Source organism: Chelonia mydas, chromosome 12 (assembly GCF_015237465.2).
Source record: "Chelonia mydas isolate rCheMyd1 chromosome 12, rCheMyd1.pri.v2, whole genome shotgun sequence".
In the NCBI taxonomy this organism is placed as follows: Eukaryota; Metazoa; Chordata; order Testudines; family Cheloniidae; genus Chelonia; species Chelonia mydas.
In genome coordinates this window covers 12,885,867-12,907,925 of record NC_051252.2, presented here as the reverse complement: position 1 = coordinate 12,907,925, position 22,059 = coordinate 12,885,867, and the positions used below count along the sequence as shown (strand labels likewise).

The following is a 22,059-nucleotide window of genomic DNA, read 5'->3' as shown; positions in this document are numbered from 1 at the left end:
CATGGCGCTGAAGCCCAAGGCGCTGAGCCCTGTCACCTGGGGCTGAAGCCGAAGCCTGAGCATTGTAGCTTCGCAGGGGATCCCTGTGGTGTGAGGCCCCAGGCAATTGCCCTGCTTGCTGCCCCCTAATGCCAGTCCTGGCTTTCATATGCCGAGAAACAGTGGTTGTGACACAGGTGGCCCATGGAGTTTTTATAGTATGTTGGGGGGGTCCTCAGAAAGAAAAAGGTTGAGAGCCCCTAGTGTTTGGACACTACACCAGTGTCTGCTGCCCCAAGATCCAGGGGATGTCCCTGCTGTTCTCAGGGCATCTTCAGGTTACGGGAAAGTAAGGTCCTTGCCTTTCTTGTCAGAAGCAAACCACATTTCCACATTCTCCTGTCTGAAGGAAACTCAGGGCTTGTCTACACTTACAAGAGAAAAATCACCCCCCTGAGTACAGGAAGTCTGAGCGCTTTAAAGCACTAGTGTAGATAGCCTCCGAGCACTGGGAGTTAATCCCCTCGTGGAGGTAGATTACCAGGAGCGCTGGGAGAGCTCTCTCCCAGCGCTCGCGCACGACCACACTCCCAATTCCAAGCTCTTTGAAGTTTCCAGTGTAGCCATGCCCTCAGTGACTTTCAGCTCATGGAGTTTTCTGTTCCTTCTACATTTTTTCTGGCACACGGCTCTGGCTCTTTTTTCAGGATATTATCTTATTGGATGTAGTCACTGTTTTATACATTCAAAGTATATTGATTTTACTACACCTCAACTATGAGAACATAATATGGGGTATCTTTTTAAGCAGCAAAGTACTATCAAGTTTACCATACTACCTAATCAACCCATTAAGATAATACTAAATTATATGAACCCTGTACAATTATATAGAGTATTACTGGAGGCAAGGGGAACTGGAGGTGGACTATCTCTAGCTCCGTTATGCACCATAAAATAGTATATAATGGAAAAGTAGCAAAGGCACTCCTCTGTTTCTTTAGAAACATTCTGGCCACTGAGGTTAGTGCATAACTGTGTATATATATAATCCCAAATATGTTGGTAGAGGATACACTCTATTAATGGAAACTTGGTTGTGTACCTTGGGATAGCCTTCTGAGTCACCAAGCCCATTGTACAGTGACAGAGAAGAGAAGAATTGGAGGGGGCCCAGGGAAGAGAGTGCAGTTTTGGTCATATTAAGTTACATTGATGGCAAAACATCCAAGAAGTGATGTCAGAGAGAGAGAGGTGGGGGGGAGTTGAGGTCTGGGAACTAGGTCAGGAGTGGAGACAAAGAGCTGTAAATTGTTGGCATAAAGTTATTAGTTAAAGCTGTGTGAATAGAAAGGATTGCTTAGAGAAAAGATGTCAACAGAGAAGAGTGGACTAAGGAGAGATCCCTGTCGGTCATGGGAAGAGGAGGACCCTCTGAAACAAACAAACGTTGGAAGAGTGATCACTGATGTGGTTTTAGAGACATGAAAGCCACGGGATTACAAGATTTAATGGATGTGTGATCAACAGTGTTGAAAGCCGCAGAGAGGTGGAAGAGGAGGGAATGGAATACAGACCTGGAATTTGGCTACAGAAATAAGATTAGAAACTTTGGTGAAGGCAATTTCAGGGCAGTGGAGAAGGCAGAAGCCAGACTGAGAGGATTTAGAAAGGAATTTGAGGGGAGGAGCTCGAAGCAACATTTGTAGATGTTCAGTGAGCAGAAAGGTGAAAGGAGTTGGAGCAGTTGTTAAAGACGAAGTTGGGGTTTCAGAGGGTTTTCCAAGCTTCTGCTTGAAGAGGAGCTTACTATAGTAAGGGTAAGGAATGGTGTCCCTAGCCTCTGTTTGTCAGAGGGTGGAGATGGATGGCAGGAGAGAGATCACTTGATCATTACCTGTTAGGTTCACTCCTTCTGGGGCACCTGGCATTGCCCACTGTCAGTAGACAGCATACTGGGCTGGATGGACCTTTGGTCTGACCCAGTATGGCCATTCTTATGTTCTTATATACCAAGCAAAAGGTTGAGGAGGAGAGAGGAGAAGGGAAGGGGTAAGTTAAGTTAGTAGCCCAGAGGGGATATGGTCAAAGGGGCATGATACTGGAATCTGCTGACCAGTTACCACTAACAGGTTTCTTGAGGAAGACTAGCCTTGTCCTTGAAGCTGGAGGTAGAACCTGTCTTATGGAAGACAACTTGTATCAGGAGCTGGGGTGTTTTTCTTGGTAGCTAGTGATTTACCCTGCTGATTGGATTGATCCTAGCTGTGTGGCAGATAATCTAGGAAAAATAGCAACCTCACTATGACAGCACTCCACAAATCTTTGACTAGCAGGCTTACATCCAGAGCCTCTGCCTTCAGTGGTGAAAGCAGCCATTTTGTGAGGGAAGGATACCCTCATCTGAAAAGGGAGCAAATATGGATGAAAAATGAAATGACTTCTTCACTAAATAAGTATCTTTTTCCTGTAATAATATTCCAGATTGAGAAAAATTAGAATGGAATGACTAGAGATTAATATAAGGAAAGGCAGTACATTTTTTTACACATACACATGTGCATTCTGTTTTATGCATCTGATTCTGAAGTTAGAAACTGGTAAGAAGACAGGACAGTTTCAAGTATGGAAATTGTAAAATGTACTTTTGCATTGCAGCATCATGTTACTTTAGGGTTTCTACTAACATGAAAATAAGAATATTTACTCCAGAGGGACTGAGATCTACACATAGATATTTTATGAAGGAAATAAATATTTTAAAATGCAAACACCAGAGTATGTTGGTCCTTCAAAACAGGGTCAGAGACTTGTTCATCTTTTAGAAGTGTTGGTTTTTTAATGTATATCACTACAAACACTGAGCCTTTCATGATAAAATAACTACTGTGTTACTTTTGCCAGTTGAAAAGAAACATACAGAGCTCCTTTTTGTTTCTAAAGATCACAAGATTTCTATAAATAGTGTAACAAGGCTTTGCTATATTGGGGAAGATGGAAGTTTTTAAAAAGTTGATTTATTCTATCCGGACCGCACAGAGGAGACCACCTGAATAGCATCTGACTGACAAGTTAAGTCATGTTACTTTTAATGAAGATAATTTCCTCAAGATGAGCAAAGCCATAGCAATGCTTTTATTAAGGCAAATGCTCCTTTTCTCTAGTTGGTCATTGTCTCTTTACCACCAAAATATTTAACAAAACACTTGGGGGACCATGTTGTGTCTGGCCTTAGCAGGGATGTGGAAAGGGGATAGAGGTACAAAGTGCTGTTCACAAGAGCCAGGGACATTTGCAGTCCCTGCACGCTTCTGACTACCATCAGCTAGAACCTCTGTGTGCTCTAGGCAGGCTAAAAAGGGAGCTGGGAAGATTCAGAGCCATTACCTTGCAGCTCTCTAGCACATATACACACACACACTAGATAGTGGAGGTGTTGTATTATGCTCCTTTGTAATGAGTAGTGCAATGGGCTGCTTCTCTTTGTGCACCACAAACTCGGAGAGTCATTGTGTCTAACTGTGTTATAATTGCATCCTGGAGTTCCTTACGGCCTCCAAAGCAGGCCTGTGCCCTAACAGTTAAATCTGGTTTTGGTTGCCCGGCCATTAATTTTAACACGCATTTGGATTTTTTAGGCAAGAATCTAATTGTACTTTGTGCACCCAAGTAAAAATTGTCAAGCTACATTTGCTCTTTGAGTGGTTTCTAGACTGGTGTTAGGTAAAAGCAACAAAGGGCTAAACTGCAATAATGTACAAAAAAAGAATGTAGACAATGGAGTCCCTAAAAGGAATTTTTTTCTCCATTTGTTTGCAAATAATATCCTGTTCATTGTGGGCCTTATTCTGATTGCAACGAGGTATTGAGCATCCTCCATTGCTGTTGACTTAAGTGGGAGCTGAGATTGCTTAGAATCTCAGAGGACTGATCCATATCAATTAGCAGCCACAAGGTTTCCAATTTAAAGATTATATGTGTGCGTGGCAACAGGAGGTTAGAACAATTTCTGTAGCTGCAGTTCTTCACTCAGCTCCTCCTGTTGCTATCAGTACTGGTGATAGATACATGTTCAACTCTGCCATTGCTTAGAATTTGCGGTGGTGTTCAAGATTAAAATTCCAAGAAATATAAGAAAAGAACAAGGGGTGTAACTTATCAGGGAGGATTCTCCCAAACTGAAACCTGGAGACTTGTAGCTGTCATTCTGCTGCATTGCTGTAGTGTCAGCAAAGTGATTCCTTTGAAAAGTGAGATTTTTACAAAGTTGAGGTGGGACTGCTTTAAAAAATATTTATAAATATATAATAACTTTTTGCTCTGTGTGTGTGTGTAGTGACTTAAAAAGGAAAGCAAACAAAAGACAAATACCAGAGGACAGTGAGCAAACAAACACTTCTAGAAAAGTGTTTGGGCATAGTAAGCAGGAGGATTCACAGCAGATTGAAGTTAACTGTTACTCTTTTCTTAAAGCAATATTGTAACTAGGGCTGTCAAGCGATTAAAAAGATTAATCGTGCAATTAAAAAAAATAATTGCGATTAATCACACAATTAATTGAACTGTTAAACAATAATAGAATACCATTTATTTAAATATTTTGGATGTTTTCTACATTTTCAAATATATTGATTTCGGTTGCAACACAGAATACAAAATGTATAGTGCTTACTTTATATTTATTTTTGATTACAAGTATTTCCACAGAAACCCCCCCCCCAAAAGAAATAGTATTTTTCAATTCACTTTATACAGCTACTGTAGTGCAATTTCTTTATCATGAAAGTTGAACTTACAAATGTAGAAATATGTATACAAAAAACTGCATTCAAAAATAAATCAAAAATAATATACACTTTGATTTCAGTTACAACACAGAATAGAATATATATGAAAATGTAGAAAAAACATCCAAAATACTTAATAAATTTCAGTTGGTATGCTATTGTTTAACAGTGCAATTAAAACTGTGATTAATTTTTTTAACAGCGAATTTTTTTTACTTAATCGCGTGAGTTAACTGCGATTAATCGACAGCCCTAATTGTAACCAATGTTAAAGTGACATCTGTGAAATGTAAAATAATTAATGCAAAATTTTACCAAATGTCTTCATTTCCCTTGGAAAAGAATCATATATTTTTGTGATTGCAAAACCTTGAATCTGCGTGGCCCAACTTGTCATTGTGCTCTCAGGTTCCCAACTGCATGTGCAGTTACGCAGTCTGGCAGCCAAATGCACAGTTTTGGCCATGTCACGGATGTGTGCGTGTGTTTGTGACCATGTCCAGCCTTTGATATCTTAGCCCTGTGTGTTTACATTTAATCTCAATGTTTGTTAGAGTGGTTTTTTTTATTTGTTTTATTCTTCCAAACTAAGAGAATGGGACAAAGCCAAATGAAGTCAATAGGGAGTCTTTCCATTGAGCTCAGTGGGTTTTGGAGTAGGCCCATAAAATTTAGTTTTACTGGACATACAGCATTTTCATAGTGAAAGATGGAAATTAGTATGGTACTCTTTTAAAGACTAGACTCCTCTGATAAAAATAAAAAACCCCTGTGCTCTGATTTCACTCTTAGGACTTGAGTCCTGAGTCTAGCTCAGAGAGGCCTATCTAAAACTATAATCAAGCTGATTGTATGGCATTGCTGTTCTAATTTCCAATTTGAGATTTTGCTACATAATCTCTACTACAGTGTATCTAATCTTCATGAAACCCAGAGTCTTCATATAAACTTTATGGATTTCCCTCCATGTGTCTTTGCTAAACTGAGATGTGTCTTCTGGCTGAGCAGTAGAGACATTAAATTACTGAGTAAATCAATACAGCGTTGTAATGTCACTGTATCTTTTTCAAAGACCAGCTCAAATTTTGTATGCTGTAGCTTTGATCCTTTTCATTTAATTCTAAGTACACTTGTTATTATAGTAACTGTTGTTTGTATGTTATTTTAGCTTTTTACTTAAGTAGCTATTTAGCAATTTAAATGAAAATGTAATTAGCTTACATCTGTTTTACATACATGTAATACCACGCAGATGTATACTTCTATTAAAGCCATATTTTCTTTTTGGCAAAAAGACATGAAAACAAAATTGTACCAATCATATGATACATCTTTTTTTTAACACAAAATTAGTATACACAAAATGTATGTTGTGATGGTAACAACATTCTATATTTATGGGGGGAGACAAAGTGAAAAGCTAAAATAAGAGGATTGGTATATCATTTAGTTGCACAGTTAGTTGCTCTCAGTGACACTAGTGTAAATCCAGAGGCACTCCATTGAAGTTAGTTATGATTAATTACAAAACTCATCATCCTTAATAACCCTTCTCTTTATGAGCTAAATACTATTCTCTGGAATTCCACTGAAGTCTATAGAGTCCCTCTGGATTTATATGAATGTAAATGACAATATTTGGCTGTTAGTGAGTTGAATTACTAAAAATGGTAAATTTTCTGTCTATTGTCATGATCTTACAAGTTACGGACCACCATCAACTAGCTTCAAAGGAGATGAGGAAGGATGTTCTTGTGTTTTATGTCATGGACAAGGACACAGAAGCTCTGTGTTCAGTTCTCCACTCTGCCACAGACTTCCTCTGTGACGTTGGGGAATCACTAAATCTCTGTGTGAATCAGTTCTTCCATCTGTACAACCAGGATAATAATACTTCCTTTCTTCCATCCTTCATCTGACTTTTCTATTTAGATTCTAAGCTCTTTAGGACTGTGTCTTACTATGTGTGGATACAATGCCAAGCACAATGGGGCTGTGGTCACTCGGCAGCTCACTGAAGACACTCGGTATCTTGTAGGACAGGTCCCTTTATCTGTCTCTGGAATATCCAGTTTATCTGTTTGGAACAAACTAACAATGGCCTAAAAATGCTAACAGTTACAGTGTTTATTCAATAATATATTACACTGCACTTCATACTGGTAAATAATACTCTAAAACCTGCATTAGTAAGATAAGGCAACTCTGATTTATTTGTTTATTTCATCTATTTTGAATGTATACTCACATAATTTCTGCTACTTGGAACAAGTGAATACTTTAATAACTTGCGATTGTTTCTGTGCATGTCAGTGTTCAACTCTCTGCCTATTCAGAGAATAATTTTAAAGGAAGCTTTTTCTTGTATTTCTTTCTTTTGTATATGTAAATTGCCAGTCCTGCAGCTGCATGTGTAAGTGAGGCTGCATACAGGCACATGATTCTGCCCATCTCATGGAGCTGCGGGGACAGAATCTAAATTTAAGTTTCCCCCCATTATTTCATTATTAAATAGTTTAGGGCCAAATCTTGCTGCCCTTCAGTGGGAGTTTTGCCTGATTGAGGACTATAAGGTTTGCCCCTAAAGATTGTTTAAACTCTTCACTTAATGCATGGGCAAGAGGAGGCTACAAAAGGTCAGTTTTATGGGATTGTTTCTCATTACAGTGGTGCCTGGTAGCCCTGCTATACAAAGTTTGTATTTCAGGAGTTTATAATATGGTGTCTCCTTGAGAGCCATTAAGTTCTACTGAGGCAATTCCCATGTAATCCAATGAGACATTTTTCTTTTATCTTTTTTTTAAATAATCAACATTATAATGCAGAGAGACTGAAATACAGAAAAGTTTATTAAAATAATGTAAGGAAGGGATTGAAAGCTGAGACACTGAGTTGTAGCCTGACCTTCCTGCACAGAAATGCGTGGCAGGAGAAAAACTCACACGCACTTGAATGATCTAGTGCTTTTTCGTTTGTGGAGATCCATGGCATGCTCCTCTCATGCAGTCAGAGGCAGACACATTGGCCTCTAGCTCTGGTGTTAGACTAAGATTGGTGGCTATGTATTTTTAAAATATTTGGGTCTTAACTGTCTGTGTGTGGCACAAAGCCACATGCTTGGCACTGGGAGCATGACTCACTTTCTGTGCTACCACTGCTTATCAGTATGTGTTAGTTCTCCGTGACCTCTCTGATGGTAGTCACAGAATAGTTGACAAATTATATTAAAGGTAACTCTGTATTGTTACATTGCAACTGGCCGTATGATTTACAGTGGCTTTAGGTAGGACCATGCTGTATACAGGGGCTTGCACAGAGTTGGTAAATAAAACTACTGTTAGCTACATGGTGATGGAAAGCACAATTGTTACCTGCTTTGCCTTCCAAACTGTTTCCCATTTCAACATAATTTTTCCAGTTACTGCTCAATTGCTCCCCTCTGCTCCTGGCAACAGAATGGAACTCAGTGCACATTGTCCATAACTTGTCCTTTTTTTTGTGTAGGTATTGCAACACTTGAGGTAAATAAAGTTACTCTGGTGCATTGAGGTGGGTTAAGGTTTTAGCCTTAACTTGGATTTTTGTGGCTTTTGATCAGTTAAGCCCTTAACACCCTTAACATTTTAACACATTCCCCCCCCCTTTTTTTAAACGTTTGTGGTATAAATAAAACTGTTAGACATGTTCTAGGATGGTGTGGTAGGGCAAGGGGGGAAAGAACCCAGTTACACAATTAATCACAGTTATTAAAATGCTTATGTAGTATGTAACATCTTTGCATTTGTGTTATGACAGCTCTCTTTGTTGATGAGGTAAATGAGTATGAGTATCTGTTATAACTGCCAAAGTCAGGAAAGAGCCTGTGAAACCTGGACACAGTATCAGATCATGTTTCACCGACAGAACAAGATTGATTTATTGTGTTACATCAGGGTTAGATGGACCTAGTACTGCTTCACCACATGCTATTTCATTCCCTTGTCTATTAAGTATGCAAGTACAAACAGCTTTAACACAGTTCTTTACCTAGAAACAAGCCTGGGGCTTCATCCAAATACTTGTAACATATGAAAATTGAGCTGCTTTGAACTTGTATGTTTTTGATAACTGCTTGGTATGCTTCCTGGAGGATCACCTGTAGGCTTTTCTTTCCAAATTCTAATCCCTTTGATTAAGTGCCAGGACAGATAGCTCTCATTGAATAACTCCAGTCTCATAATTCTTCCTTCATTCAGAGTTGAAAGGGAACTGCTCGAGCTTCAGTAGGTAAATCCTCAGATTTAGTTAAAGTAAGTCAAACACTTAGAACAAAACAATTTCAGTTTATAAAATAGGGTTCAGATGGGCTACTGAATGTTTACATACCACTTGCTGCCAGAAGCTGTAGGATGAAAAAACAAAACCATTTTTTTAGCAAGTAGGATTAGGAGAAGGAAAACTTTGAGAAGCAGAAGTTTAAAAGACAACTTGGCATGAAAATTTAAGCCTAAGTGTAGTTACTTTGCCTGACTGTTCTTGTTCTCTTTTCTACAAAATCAGGCTTTAGTGCTGAGCTAAACATTCCATCCCCTCTCCAGCCTCTTCCCCTCCCCCTCCTCCCCTCCCCAAATAACTACCACAATATGGAGGAAGGGAAAACATCCTTGTTCTTTTTATCTTTACAAATGTGCCTGCTGGGGACTAATGTAAACCAGCTCAAGATGTTTCTATTTAAAACAGTTTGCAGCATCAGAGGGAGATGGGGAATTAAAAATAAAGTGACATGCTGGCTGTTTGTCTCCTAAGAATACTGTTATATCTGATATTTTTATGGATTTCTAATGCATATATGCATGCACACCATTTTGAAAGTTAGTCAAATTGCCCATTGTCACACACAATGAAATGTCTTCCTTTCTACAGCATTCACTGGACATTCACCCTCCAGATGAGAATGTCTCTGACGTGAAGAATATTGGTTCAGCTTAATTCTGATGCAACAGCAAATAGAGTAGTCCAATTAGATAACTCACAATAATCGCACACAACTAATTCAGATGATGCACATTTTTGTGGCTGCTTTCATCCTGAAGGATCTCAAAGCTCTGTGAGTCCACATCCTGAAAAATAGTGCAAAGCCCAAGGATGCAGGCTCTGGTTGTAGGAAAATGCAAGCAGATGTCGCAGAACTGGAGAATAAAATCATTTAGTCCCAGCATGATATATCTGGGTAAGCTGTCCATCAAGCTGAGCTGTGGTCACTAAAGCGTGGCACAGAGGAACTAGCAGACATAGTCCACATAGAAAGGGTTTTGGTTCTACTGGCCACAGCTGTTGTCGCTGGCCTGATCCAAAGCCCACTGAAGTAAATGGGAATCATTTGACTGATCAGGCACTTAATGGCCTTTGGTAGATCCATTCTGTAAGCTTCCATGTGTATCTGATCTGAGGGCACGAAATGCAATTGCTGAGTTCTGTTCCCTCACTCTTCTATATTGCCTAGTGTGACAGCAATAATGTGTCATTTCTGCAGCTTTTTGGACCTACAGACTTGTGCTGGCTGATTGGAGATAAGGCCCAATTGCTAACGTGAATGGAAATCTGACAGAAGTTTACAGCATACAAACAGTATTGTCAGCCCGAGATGTTCAAAAATCATGAGTGAGTTTACCCTTAAAATCATGAGATTTATAAAAAAAAAAAATAGTGGTTCTTTTTATTTGACTTCTGGTTTTTGAGTCTTACACTTAGGTTACTTTCCCAAGCTTTTCTCGGCATTTTTACTTCTAAAAAAATGTAGACTGAAATTTTCATACCATAACATGACTTCAGGAGCCGGGGATTTCAGAAAAACACCAAATATCAGAGACTTGCAATAAAATTGGCTTCTCTGATACATTAACGCTGCACAACAGTTAAGGCAGGCAGTGAAAAAGAATAGTGTTCAACTCGAACTGCAGGGGGGACGTTTGTAGTCAGAATGCAATGGAAAAGCAAGAACTTTGCAAGGATCCCAGGGCCAATACCCCTACTAATGCAAAAAGTGCTTCAAGGTATTAGATGCTACAGATTATCAGGACGTCAACCTTACATCTCATCCAATATATGTTACCTCCAGCAGAACAACCCCCCATCACGCTAAGGCTGGTCTTCACGACCGGGAGATCAACACTGCTGCAATCGATGCAGCAGGGATAGATTTAGTGGGTCTAGTGAAGACCCGATAAATCGACAGCAGAGCACTTTCCAGTCAACCCTGGTATTCAGTTCCCTGAGAAGATTAAGGTAAGTCAATGGGAAAGCGTCTCCCATTGACACAGTGCAGTGAAGACACCCTAGTAAGTCGAGCTAGGCTACGTCAACTCCAGCTACATTATTCACATTGCTGGAGTAGCGTAACTTAGGTCGACTTACCCCCGTTGTGAAGACAAGCCCTTCATCAGTGCCTCTCATTGAGTCACCAACACCAGTCACTTCCTCCAGAAACCAAAGCCAAATGTCATCTGTCCATATGCTAACTGGGTTTGAGTCGGCTAAGCTTGTGATATTGGACAAGATCTTAGTCCTGATTTATGATTGGAGTCCTTGACTAGCTTGACAAATGAACCCAGTAGATCTTTAGATTCCCATAGTTAATGACAACTTGAGGGTTCTTCCTGTTAATAAGGTAATAATAACAGTAGCTCTGGCCAAATAAACTTGGAGGCGGGAGGCTGAAGGCTGCATGTTATTACCTCATTAACAAGAAACTCCATTAAGTTATTATTACTGTGTAATGTGTTCTTTGTCTTATCACCTCTGTGCTCTGATCAGCTAGGATATTTAATGAAATAGTAATAAATTTAAAAGAAATTACAGATAGCTAATCAAGACTATAAATAAAATAAAGAAAACAAAAGGCTTTTACATGTGAACATATGCTGTTAAAATAGCATGAGATTCAGTATGTTCTTAACACAAAAGCTTTGGAATGAAAGCAAAAGTTTATGACTCATTTTATTATACCTGTAAATCTGAAACCATAGCTATAGTTTTTAATTTTTATTTTGCCTCTGTAACTATTTTTATACTCTTTTTATTGCTGGCTGGACCAAGGTTTAAAATAACCTCTACTGGGAGCCTATGCCCCATTAGTCTTCTGTAATAAAATGTGAACCAGGCTAAACTAAAACACAAAGCCATAAGAGCAATTAAGAGTGATTTTTTGTAGATAACTGCTAACATGAAATACAATTGCTATTTTTATTAAAGGATTTAGGGAAAGCAGCACAACAATTTATAACGAAATAGGTTATTTTACATTTTTCGTTTCTGTCTCTCATTCTGCCTCGCTGTCGTACCAAAAAAAATTAAATATATATATATATCTTTCAAGGTCCCTGAAACAGTCAACTCCTACTTTTAAAATGTGCATCATGTTACCATAAACTTCCATCTCTGTTTTATGTGTGGAATGTTATGATGTCACATAAGAAAGTGTTTCTCCCCAAAAAGCATTATTTCTGAATGAAAATCTGGTTGATGTTTTATAAGAGTGATAAAAAGTAAAGCTGTGCTTTGTGCTTCAATAACGGCAGGATTTGTAGGACATAGACATAATCTACAGGGCAATTGTCTGAGCACAAAGCATAGCATCTCATTATCTCATAGTTTCTTAAAAACTATAAACACAGTTGACAGATGTTTCTCTAATTGTATAATAATAGCTTCTTTGTGATTATTAGATTAAGCTTGTAATAACTTAGGAGGAGTGCTTGAGCTTTGTATTTATTAAAGCTGGAAACAGAATCCGCTATGTTAAACTTGGACAGGCTGTAGTTATTTTTATGTTTGAAGCATTAAGGAAGACTTCTTTTAAAATTAACTTTTTATTATGATTTAAACAAAGCACAGCATGAACATGTTACCTCATACTCCTGTTACCTGCAAATGGAAAATGCACACTTGGGGTTATCATTTAATATGGGGGAAAGGAGGAAATGACCAAAATCATCTTTCACGCTTGAGAGTGTGAAGGTTGCCATGACTGTAACGTGTGGAGTTCGCTTTGCTTATCAAGATCCAAATTTTCTAAGAGGCCTGAAACTGCCTTCTAAGTTTCTACAGAGACAAATCAGTTAGTTAGAGGCGATATCTCAAACAGGCCATTTGTACCTCAAAATGTGACTGCTGGGACCAGCAAAAGCTTGGGGCAGCAAAAGCTTGGCTATACAAATTTAGGAATGTTTTAGCTAAGCTTTGAGCTAATATATTTACATTTCTCAAATAAACTGTGATCTATAGAGTGCAAGTAAACATGAGGACGTATTTGAGAAAAGATGATGTAGTATGTGGGATTGGGGACTGTGTCTTTAAGCCCTGAGCTTTCCAGACAGACAGGGCAGGACGCCATGAAGCTCTTGTTACGCACACCCAGTTGGAACTGGACACAGAATAAATATTTCTTGCAAGCACATTAAGTACTGAGTGATCACTGGACACCATGTAATATACTTTGTCTTTAAGGGTACCACTAGACTAAGGGCTGTATTGTAGCTTTAGAAACCACTGACACAAGGAGGGAGTGTGGAGGACCACAGCAGTGAACCAGCACTAGTGGCTGGAGGCATTCAGTGTGTGCAGGACAGAGGCAGACAGAATGTCTCCATGAGCACAGGGATAGCAAACGCTGGTCTTGTCAAGACTAGGAAAGGCTATAACTCAAAGTGCTAAAATTGACCTTGAATGGTTGTCCTGTAACTACACTACAAAAAGTGCGCAAGGTGGGCTTAGCTGGTTTGTGTTACCTAATCCTGACCTAACTCAACCTTTTTCCTAGTGTGGAAGCCAAGAGAGCAGCAGCTGCATACGCCCGTTGGAAGGGTGCAGTGTATATTATCTCATTGATAGGCCCAGGTTGCCAACATTTCTAGAATAGATATGGGGCATTACCCTGCCCATCCACACTCTGGCTGATGCTGCTGACAATGCTAACAATCCTTCTTGGTACATAATAACTCCAGAGCTCTGGGGAGGACCATACATTGTACAAAAGGGCGTGCTCCCCTGCAGTAAAGCTCACCAGATGTTAGATGCTGTAGCGCTGGGCAGGAATCCTAGCACTTTTGAAGGATGCAATAATAGTGACAATGCTAGCAGCACTCATCTTTACATTCAGGCAGAAAAAAGCAACCTTATTATGGCTGCCTCTTGCATGTGCGTGCGGTAGAAATGAGTGTCTTGTTTCCATTTCTGCTCCTGCACAGTTTTGCAGGAGCAGCCATAATTTGGTCCAAATTCTCCATTTTATTTCCAAATGGTGTTGACTAGCAAGTAATATATTTCAGATTAAAAGCAAATCTGTTAAGCAAAAATAGGAAGTTAGAAAGGGCTAAAAGACTTGCAGAAATTCCAGTGATTCCATTAGAATCTTTCAAATGGTCTGTATGGTTGTCTGCATTTCTCTCTTGTAGAGCACCAGTAAGCCCAGGGGAAAGTGCTCCAATAGGACTGTTGGCCTGTTCCAAAATCTAGTTGCAAACTCAAACCAGTAACATCCAGTTTAAAATGGAATTTCCACTAGGGTGAGTATCACCTACAGCCTTAAGGGCCATGGTTTTTTAAAAAGCCTAGTTTTGCACCTACAATCAAATGTAGGTGCAAATGATAGAATGTCTGACAACAAAATACCTGATTTGCAGGCGTATTTGTAAAGGTCATTGTGCCCATGCTCTAATTTTGTACCTGCAGTTTTGTTCCAGCTATGAATTCTGGGCTCAGATTGGCTGGCTCCCAAATTAGAGGCTGGTTGAGTCCTCTTGAAAATCTGACTCTATATATATGTAAATAGAAACAAATTATAACCCTGATGCAGCAGATAAACACTGAGTCAGCAATATCCTCTATCTGTGTAACCATAGCCATCTCTAGCCAGTGTCACACCCCATGTTTGGAATGCGCTTAGTCACAATGTGAAGCGCAAGGTTGCAGTCACCTTGCACACTGCCAGTGGACATGCCCTCCCCAAGAGCCCTGCATTAGAATCTACACCTACCTTATAGTAAATTTTGCCTCTGGCATTTTGTAAGGCACTGGTAACATTTCAAGATAAGCTATGTAGCTATGAAATAAATCTTTCTCTGGAAACTTGTACAGTAGCTATTGGCATAAGAATCTAGCCTTCACTTAAAATGAGAAGCATATTACGATCACTACCCATGTCACTCAGAAATCATTATGTGGATTTATACAGTGATTCATATTTTAGAGAAAAGGAGTTCTGGGATTGGATTTCTTTTAGCTTAGCCCACTTCAGAAATGTAGCAAAAAAAAAAAAAGTAAAAGATTTTAAGTGCAAAACTTTAAGTGTAAAATAATGTGTAGATCTCTGGTTCATAAATCCACTTCACAAATAATGGTGTTTGTGTTCATAACTCATCCGGCACAGCTTTGAAATGAACCCCTGAAATAACAAGTGGCCAGAAGGCTGAAATAGATGTAGTTTGATGATAGAAGGGATGCATTTTCAAAATGTTCCTAGACCAGTAAGTCTACCCCAGATCAGCCTCCTGAAGAGACTCTTGAGGGGCAGAGTGGCTGGCTGACAGCCTCTGACCACTCAGTAGACTGTCAGAGGTATCTGTCCAGTCTCCAGAATAGTGGTGGAGGAAAGGATGATTTTTAATACTAAGTGGGGGTGTATGTACATAGAGTCCTGCAAGTGGTGTCACATTTGAATAACTACATGAACCAAAGCCTCCAAAGGAACCATGCCAGTGCCATCCACAACATACTGAATCTTGATGCATTTAATTCATGTAATCCACACAAAGTGAGCACAACCATATAAAACTGAAGAAACAAATATTCATTCTGGCAGCATTATATGGGAGCATTAATTTACTGTGCTATGCAGAGCCGTCCCTTGGGTACAGAGAATCAGGGCAATTGCGGGAAGTGAGGGGGGAGGCCGGCAGGCGAGAGGGGTGAGAAGACAAACAGGCAGGCAAGTGACAGGTGGGCGGGGAGGGGGGTGTAGGCAAGGAGGAGCCCCCCTACCAGAACCTCTCCTTCCCTCCAGTGTTTCCTGCCCGCCGGCAGGCCCCGTCAATCAGCACCTCCCCCTCCCTCTCAGTTCCTACTGCAGATCAGATGTTTCGCAGCTTCCGGAGGTGCTGGGCGGGGAAGAGGTGGGGGTGGGGCCTTTGCGGAAGGGGTGGAGTGGGAGCGGGGCCTGGGCGGAGACTGGGGGAGCATCCCCAGGCAGATTAGAAACTCGGCGCTTATGTCCCGGGCCCTTCCCCCACCGCCCCAGGGACAGCCCTATGCAATCTCCAAAATTATGTGTTGGGTATCTTAGCTGCTGCTTTATGCTTTGAGGAAAACGCTCACATGGGTGGCATAATGACCATATGATACAATTTTCTGTTTTCATTTTAAGAGTTACTTTAAAAATACCCAAACAAATCTGCTTTTCTAGAATAGTGAATGGGAATTATTTTGTACAGTGACAGACAGTTTTGCTCAGCTCCTCTCTCTGAGATAGCTGTGGCCAGTTCTCAAGAATCTTCATGTTTGGGGTTTTTTTAATATGTCATCATTTGGCATGCCATTCAGACCAGTGAGAGGTTGTGTCGCTGCTTGCCCTGTAGCCTCAGGTGCTTTAAATGCTCTGCTGCTGTGGCTCACAGCCCAGACACCAACAGCCAGCAGAAAAACATTCAGTTCCCTCAGTGGCTGTGTGCTGTGCAGCCCTGGTTCAGCACTCTAACCCCAGCAATCTGCTGAAAACACAACAGCCCCACGTTGGTCTCCACCAGCCCTGCTTACTATTTGCAGGGTGACCCCAAAACAACCCCACTCCCAAATTTCTCCAAAACCATCTACCCTGAAGTGTCCACCCCTCCTGGAACACTCAGAGAATTAATAAGGTTTGTTGCTCCTTAAAAGAGACAAAAGCACAGCTTTTTACTTTAACTGGGATTAAAATCACTTCAGTTCAAACTCAGCACTGGGTTGGTTTAGATTAAAAGTAAAACAAGTGTATTAACAAAAAGAGAGAGGTGTTACGTGAGTTCAAGCGTCAGGGATAAAGACACAATGATGACAAGCAAATAAGAGGAAAGTAGGTGTTGTAGTGTCTAAGACTTAACTCAGTAAGGTACGGCCTTGGCTCAAGGTAGATTTCTTACCAATATTTTTCTTTCCAAACTTGGCTGATTTTTCCTCAATCAGGACCTTCCACAGAAATACAAGATGCTGGGTTCCCTTGTCTTCCTGAGTGAAAGATCATTGTCTAAGCAGATTTTTCGCCTATATTCAGTTCCCAGAAACTTCAGCCTCCTTAGTTGAGGGATCCATCCTTCTTAGCTTGGCCCCTTGTGTCTGCCCAGTGATGGACTTCTTCTCTCTCCTTATAGCTTCCCAAACTCACTGTCTTGTCCTCTGTCTCAGGATGATCACATGCTGTTCTTCCTTTCCTGTGACTTCCCATCCTCCTGCTTATTTGTACATACATCAGGTTTCCATTGTTTCGATTCCACAATGCTACCTTTCCTCCTGTCTGGGAGAAAACCTATTTCTCCTCGTGTCTGGTGACAGACTTGAAAGCATAATATTAGTGTGAATCCATATTTCCTCATATAGTACTAATATATACATTTCACAATGATCTTAGTCACCGGTGTATCATTAGCCTTCAGAAAAGACCTTACTTGAACCACTTTTAAAATACAATATTATATACAGTCAGTTGGTTCAATTATTTATCATTTGTGGTTCAGGCCTCCTTTTGTAGTCCCATAAACCATTGAAATGTACTCTCAGATAAAGTTCCTTTTCTCCTCCTGGGAAGAGACTCCATATGACCTGGTGGAGACGTCATGCTGGTTCCTCTCTCACTGATGATAGTTGACTCATTATCTCCTCCCCTTGATGGAACTTGATGGCTTTGTTTACCTTTTATATACCTGCACCTTTATTGTCTCTGCCTGGTGACCAGGCTGGTCAGCCAAGCAATACACAATCTGTTGTCTAGGGCAGACTGGGCTTATACATTGCTTGCCAAACACATTTCAAGAACATAATTCTAGCACATATTCATAACTCTTTGTACACACCCTGAACATGCATCACACAAGAATATTACTGATCAGTAATTTATTAGTTTTCAAATGATATATTACATTTTACATAAATATTGTGATACAGTGTGTTAGATGTAGTGAATAGTCACACTTGACAAGAGTTGCTGACAAAGAGTAGTAAACTACCAATGGGTTCTTTATCACAACATGGTATTTCTATTCTTTTGTGAAAACTTTCTGTATGGTTAGGAGATTATGTTGCATGAGGATTTACTCATCACACATTTTTGACATTTCAAGTTTAAGCAACTTGTGGAAAAAGTTAAATGGTAAATATGTTCATAGAAGTAAAAAGGAATTATCTCCCTTCTGTGAGAGAATTTTTTCATATTTCAGAGAAGGGAATGGCCATGATGATGGGGATATTGGAAAGAAAAAATGGTTATCATTCCATAGTGAAAACTCACTTTAGTAATGGATCTTTCTCTACTGTAGTTATTAAATCAGTTTAACAAGTACACGTTTAATACTTGGTTAATTTGTAAGATTGCAAAGCACATTCAGACCTTTTTGAAGATTACTGTGCATTGGAAAGAGGAGATGTGTTTTATTAAAGGAGATAAAAGCTTTCAGGTAGCTTATTAAAAGTATTAATTTGAAGCCAATGATGCAGAGTTTAAGGTATACAAAATTCACACATTTAGGGCTTTATATTGGGTGTGAAGACTTTCCATGTTGCCCCACTCCTTCTTTATGACCTTTCCTATGAATCCCAGCATATGGTTGCCTTCCTTACATATTCCAAACAGCAGGTGTGGATTGGCAGTGGTGCTATATTTTAGTCTGCAATGGGCACTGGGAGCACCTTTCTATTTAAAATTCCACATACTTTTGATTTTCTCTGTGTGGAGAACTGCAGACTGGATTACACATAAGGGGTGAAATCCTGGCCTCATTAATATCAATAGGAGTTTTGCCATTGACTTCAGTGGGGCCAGGATTTCATCCAAGATATGCACAGAGATTGGGTCCATCATGGATGCAGAGCTGCACATGCTGCTAGAGGCAATGCCTCCCCAGGGGATTGTCAGAAACGTAAGGCCATATCTACATTAAAAAGTTAGGTCAACCGAAAAATGAATGAAAAATTCACACCCCCTGAGCAACATAGTTCAGGCTCCCTCCCTGCCAGTGTAGACAGCGCTAGGTTGACAGAAGAATTCTTTCTCCTGGAGAGGTTCATTAACGACGGTGACGGGAGAAGTCCTCCCATTGCTGTAATGAGTGCCGACACTGAAGCACTACAGTGCTGCTGCTGCAGCATTTCTAGTGAAGACATGGCCTGAGTCAGAATTTGGAGGAAGTGAACTTACAACGTTATAGAAAATGAGCTAAAGGCCAAAGACCCAGCACTTGGGAGTGGACAGGCACAAATATCACATAGATGTTGGTGCTATTCTGGTATTCATTGTTTTTGTAATCATTCACATCACTAGCCAGCACTGGACTATGACAAGTATTTATATCATGATTCACAAGGTGGTTGCTTACAAATTGACAGCAAATGGTGGTGTTGTTTTTGGCAGCTGCAGATATTATTGACTTAGCAATGACAAATGCAGTGGTGGGTTTATGTTGCCCTAAAAAAAACACCCTTTTACTCATTTTACTTTGCATAAATAACAACATAAAGGTCATATGGGAAGAAACCATTGTCTCTGTTTAGGAATGAAAGAAGTCGTCTGTGCTACTGAGCGTTTCTCAGTAAAAATGATCTTTTTAAAAAATTGTGAGACTGCAGGATGCTGGAGCGTGGATAAGCCAAGCTCAGTTTGACTTTATTTTGGTTTGCAGTGCTCTGCATTCATGCTAGTCCTTCATGCACAGTAACCCCCATTACACACCCTTTGGGCTCCCTATTTATGTCCAACAGCTACACAATTAACACATTGTTAAACTGCACACCTGTGGCAGCTTTATTGTCAGACCACTGCACTGCAGCTGTTAACTGCCCAACATTACACTAGCAGTCTGGGTGCCCAATTATAGGAGATGGTGAAACATCCCATTTTAAATCTATGTAAATATGAAACATTTTGTGTAACTATTAAACATTAAAGTTCTTTTTATCTTAAAGTAGTTTAAGGGTGACCTATAAACAGGTACAGAAAACTGAAATGTACCTAAATTTGCTTTAAATCCTACTAACTAGATGGGGGCCAATCAGTACAGGAAAAAAAAATGTAATTTAACTGACCTTGATTTTTTTCCCCTCTGGAATCCTTTTGCTGTTTCCTGGTTCACTGAAGTTACCCTAGTACCCATCATTCTGTGACCTCACATATAAATAGATTGTATTGAGCCTTCTAGTAGTTAGGATGTCTCATGCTGAAATTTCTTCAGTGAACCAAGTAGTATGCAGAGAAATTAAAGTAGGGGGGGAAATGTTTTTAAAAGGTTAGTTTAAACTATTTTTTTGTGCTGACTGCCCACAACAGAGTGTTCAGTGAGATCATTCACCGCAGAGATTTGTGCAAACTGTAATTTATATTTTAATTGTTGCTTTTTGACTTACCTTTGAAAGGAGAATGGAAGCTGGTTGCATAGTAGAGAAGAAGGTTGGTCTTGTGGTGAAAGCACTGAACTGGGGGATGTGGTTCAGTTCCTGGCTCTATCAGACTCCTTGCCTCCTTGAACAGATGTGACTGGGCAGTTTATTAGCACGTATACTGTAAGGAGCCATCCTGCAGTGGCAGAAGAATAGACAGGATTATTTAGTCAATCTTTTGTCTCTAATATCTATGCATATGGCATATTTAATGTCAGATTTATTCACAGTCTATGGATATTTGAAAAAAAAGTGTCTGGTAAATCTATTGCAGCTGGAGGCAGAAGGAAAATGTTAGTGAGTACATAATGGGCCAACAGCTACCTTCAGGCAGAACTTGGACCAATATCTTAAAAAGGAAACTAAAAGATTAACATTACAGATTCTGAACCCATGAACCAGTATTTGGTGTTGCTGTTTTACAGACCCTGCAAAGATTCTGTCACAAAACACTCTTGCATGCTATGTATTAGTGATTAGGATGTGGTAAGATAAGGTCATGGAACTGCTAATTAATATTTTAGAAGTTATTTTGTATGACAGTGTGGCTTAATTGACAACATTCTCCTTGTATTAGGAAAGAATACTTTAGAATCCTGCACAGAGCTGCGGGGCTTCTCTGTGGAGTCATCAACATATCAGGTGCTTGAATATCATTACTGCTACATCATATGAACAGAGAGAACCTTGTTAGATCCAGCAGGATATAAGAGGAGTTGGGTTATCTCTCTGGGCACAGGGAGCTAAGGTCTGGAACCGAGAATTCCTTCAGGGGAAACCACAGGAAGAGCCAAGTATGGGAAGAAAGCTTAGGCTGGGATTTATGTTTGGTGGTAGTTATTTGAGTTACCAATCCAATGGAACCATAGCAAAGGGCTAAATTTGGGCAACATATAATGTATTGTGTTCAGAGCAGGCTGGGAACTACACTGTAGTTGAAAAGCATGTTATAAACAAACAATAACGTACAGACTCTTAGTCCAATATGTGTTACCACAATGAGTTGGAGTTAAGATTGTTCTCTCTTGAATAGTTCTTATGCATAAGAAACTACTGTATATACCTGAACTTCATATACTCCTGGGTCCATGGGTTTTGACAATGTGAGATCTTCTTTCAGTGGGTAGTATTCTTTCTCTACCTTTTCTAATGCGCACAGGAGAAACAGCTAAAAAACAATCCATTTTAAAACACAAATTGGATGTGGTTGTTTCAGAACTCGTGATTCTTTTATCAAATGTTATTTCAAAGGCACAGAATCCATAGCTCAGACATGGCTGTTTCTTGTGTTTAGGGTTTAGGGAACATCCATAAAGTTCAGAAAATCCACTTAGGGATCACCATTAGAGAGTGAAAAATGTAAAAGGTTTTCACAGTGGTTGACAACCTGGCTTGGTCTCATGAATGAAAAAGCAGCATATTTCAACTATACAATATATGGGAAGTGTTTATGACTTTCCATAGGAGAAATTCAGCCCAATACAAGGGCCAGCAGGAAGCCTATGCATACTGCAGTCTCACTTGAGCACTGTTTTGAAAGCCTTCTGCCCAGAGGTAAATTTATCTATGTATTTTCGTAGGACACTATGTGCCTGTACTTGTTTTGAAGACTTTCTCTCTTTTCTGAGGACAGAGCCTATTT

At 39.8% G+C, this 22,059-nt stretch overlaps 1 protein-coding gene across 16 annotated transcripts in view; it reads left to right on the top strand.

Annotated features, from left to right (window-relative positions):
- The window catches only part of FTO (FTO alpha-ketoglutarate dependent dioxygenase), a 322,346-nt gene that overhangs the window by 204,217 nt on the left and 96,070 nt on the right, over window positions 1-22,059 (top strand). The window contains exon 12 of one of the 16 annotated variants that reach the window (XM_037878293.2): window positions 10,279-10,324. The exons of the other annotated variants lie outside the window; for them this stretch is intronic. Within the exon in view, the coding sequence (XP_037734221.1) occupies window positions 10,279-10,309 (31 nt within the window). The 3' untranslated portion in view covers window positions 10,310-10,324. Of the gene's footprint in view, window positions 1-10,278; window positions 10,325-22,059 lie in introns of those variants that run through there. 16 annotated transcript variants of the gene reach the window in all.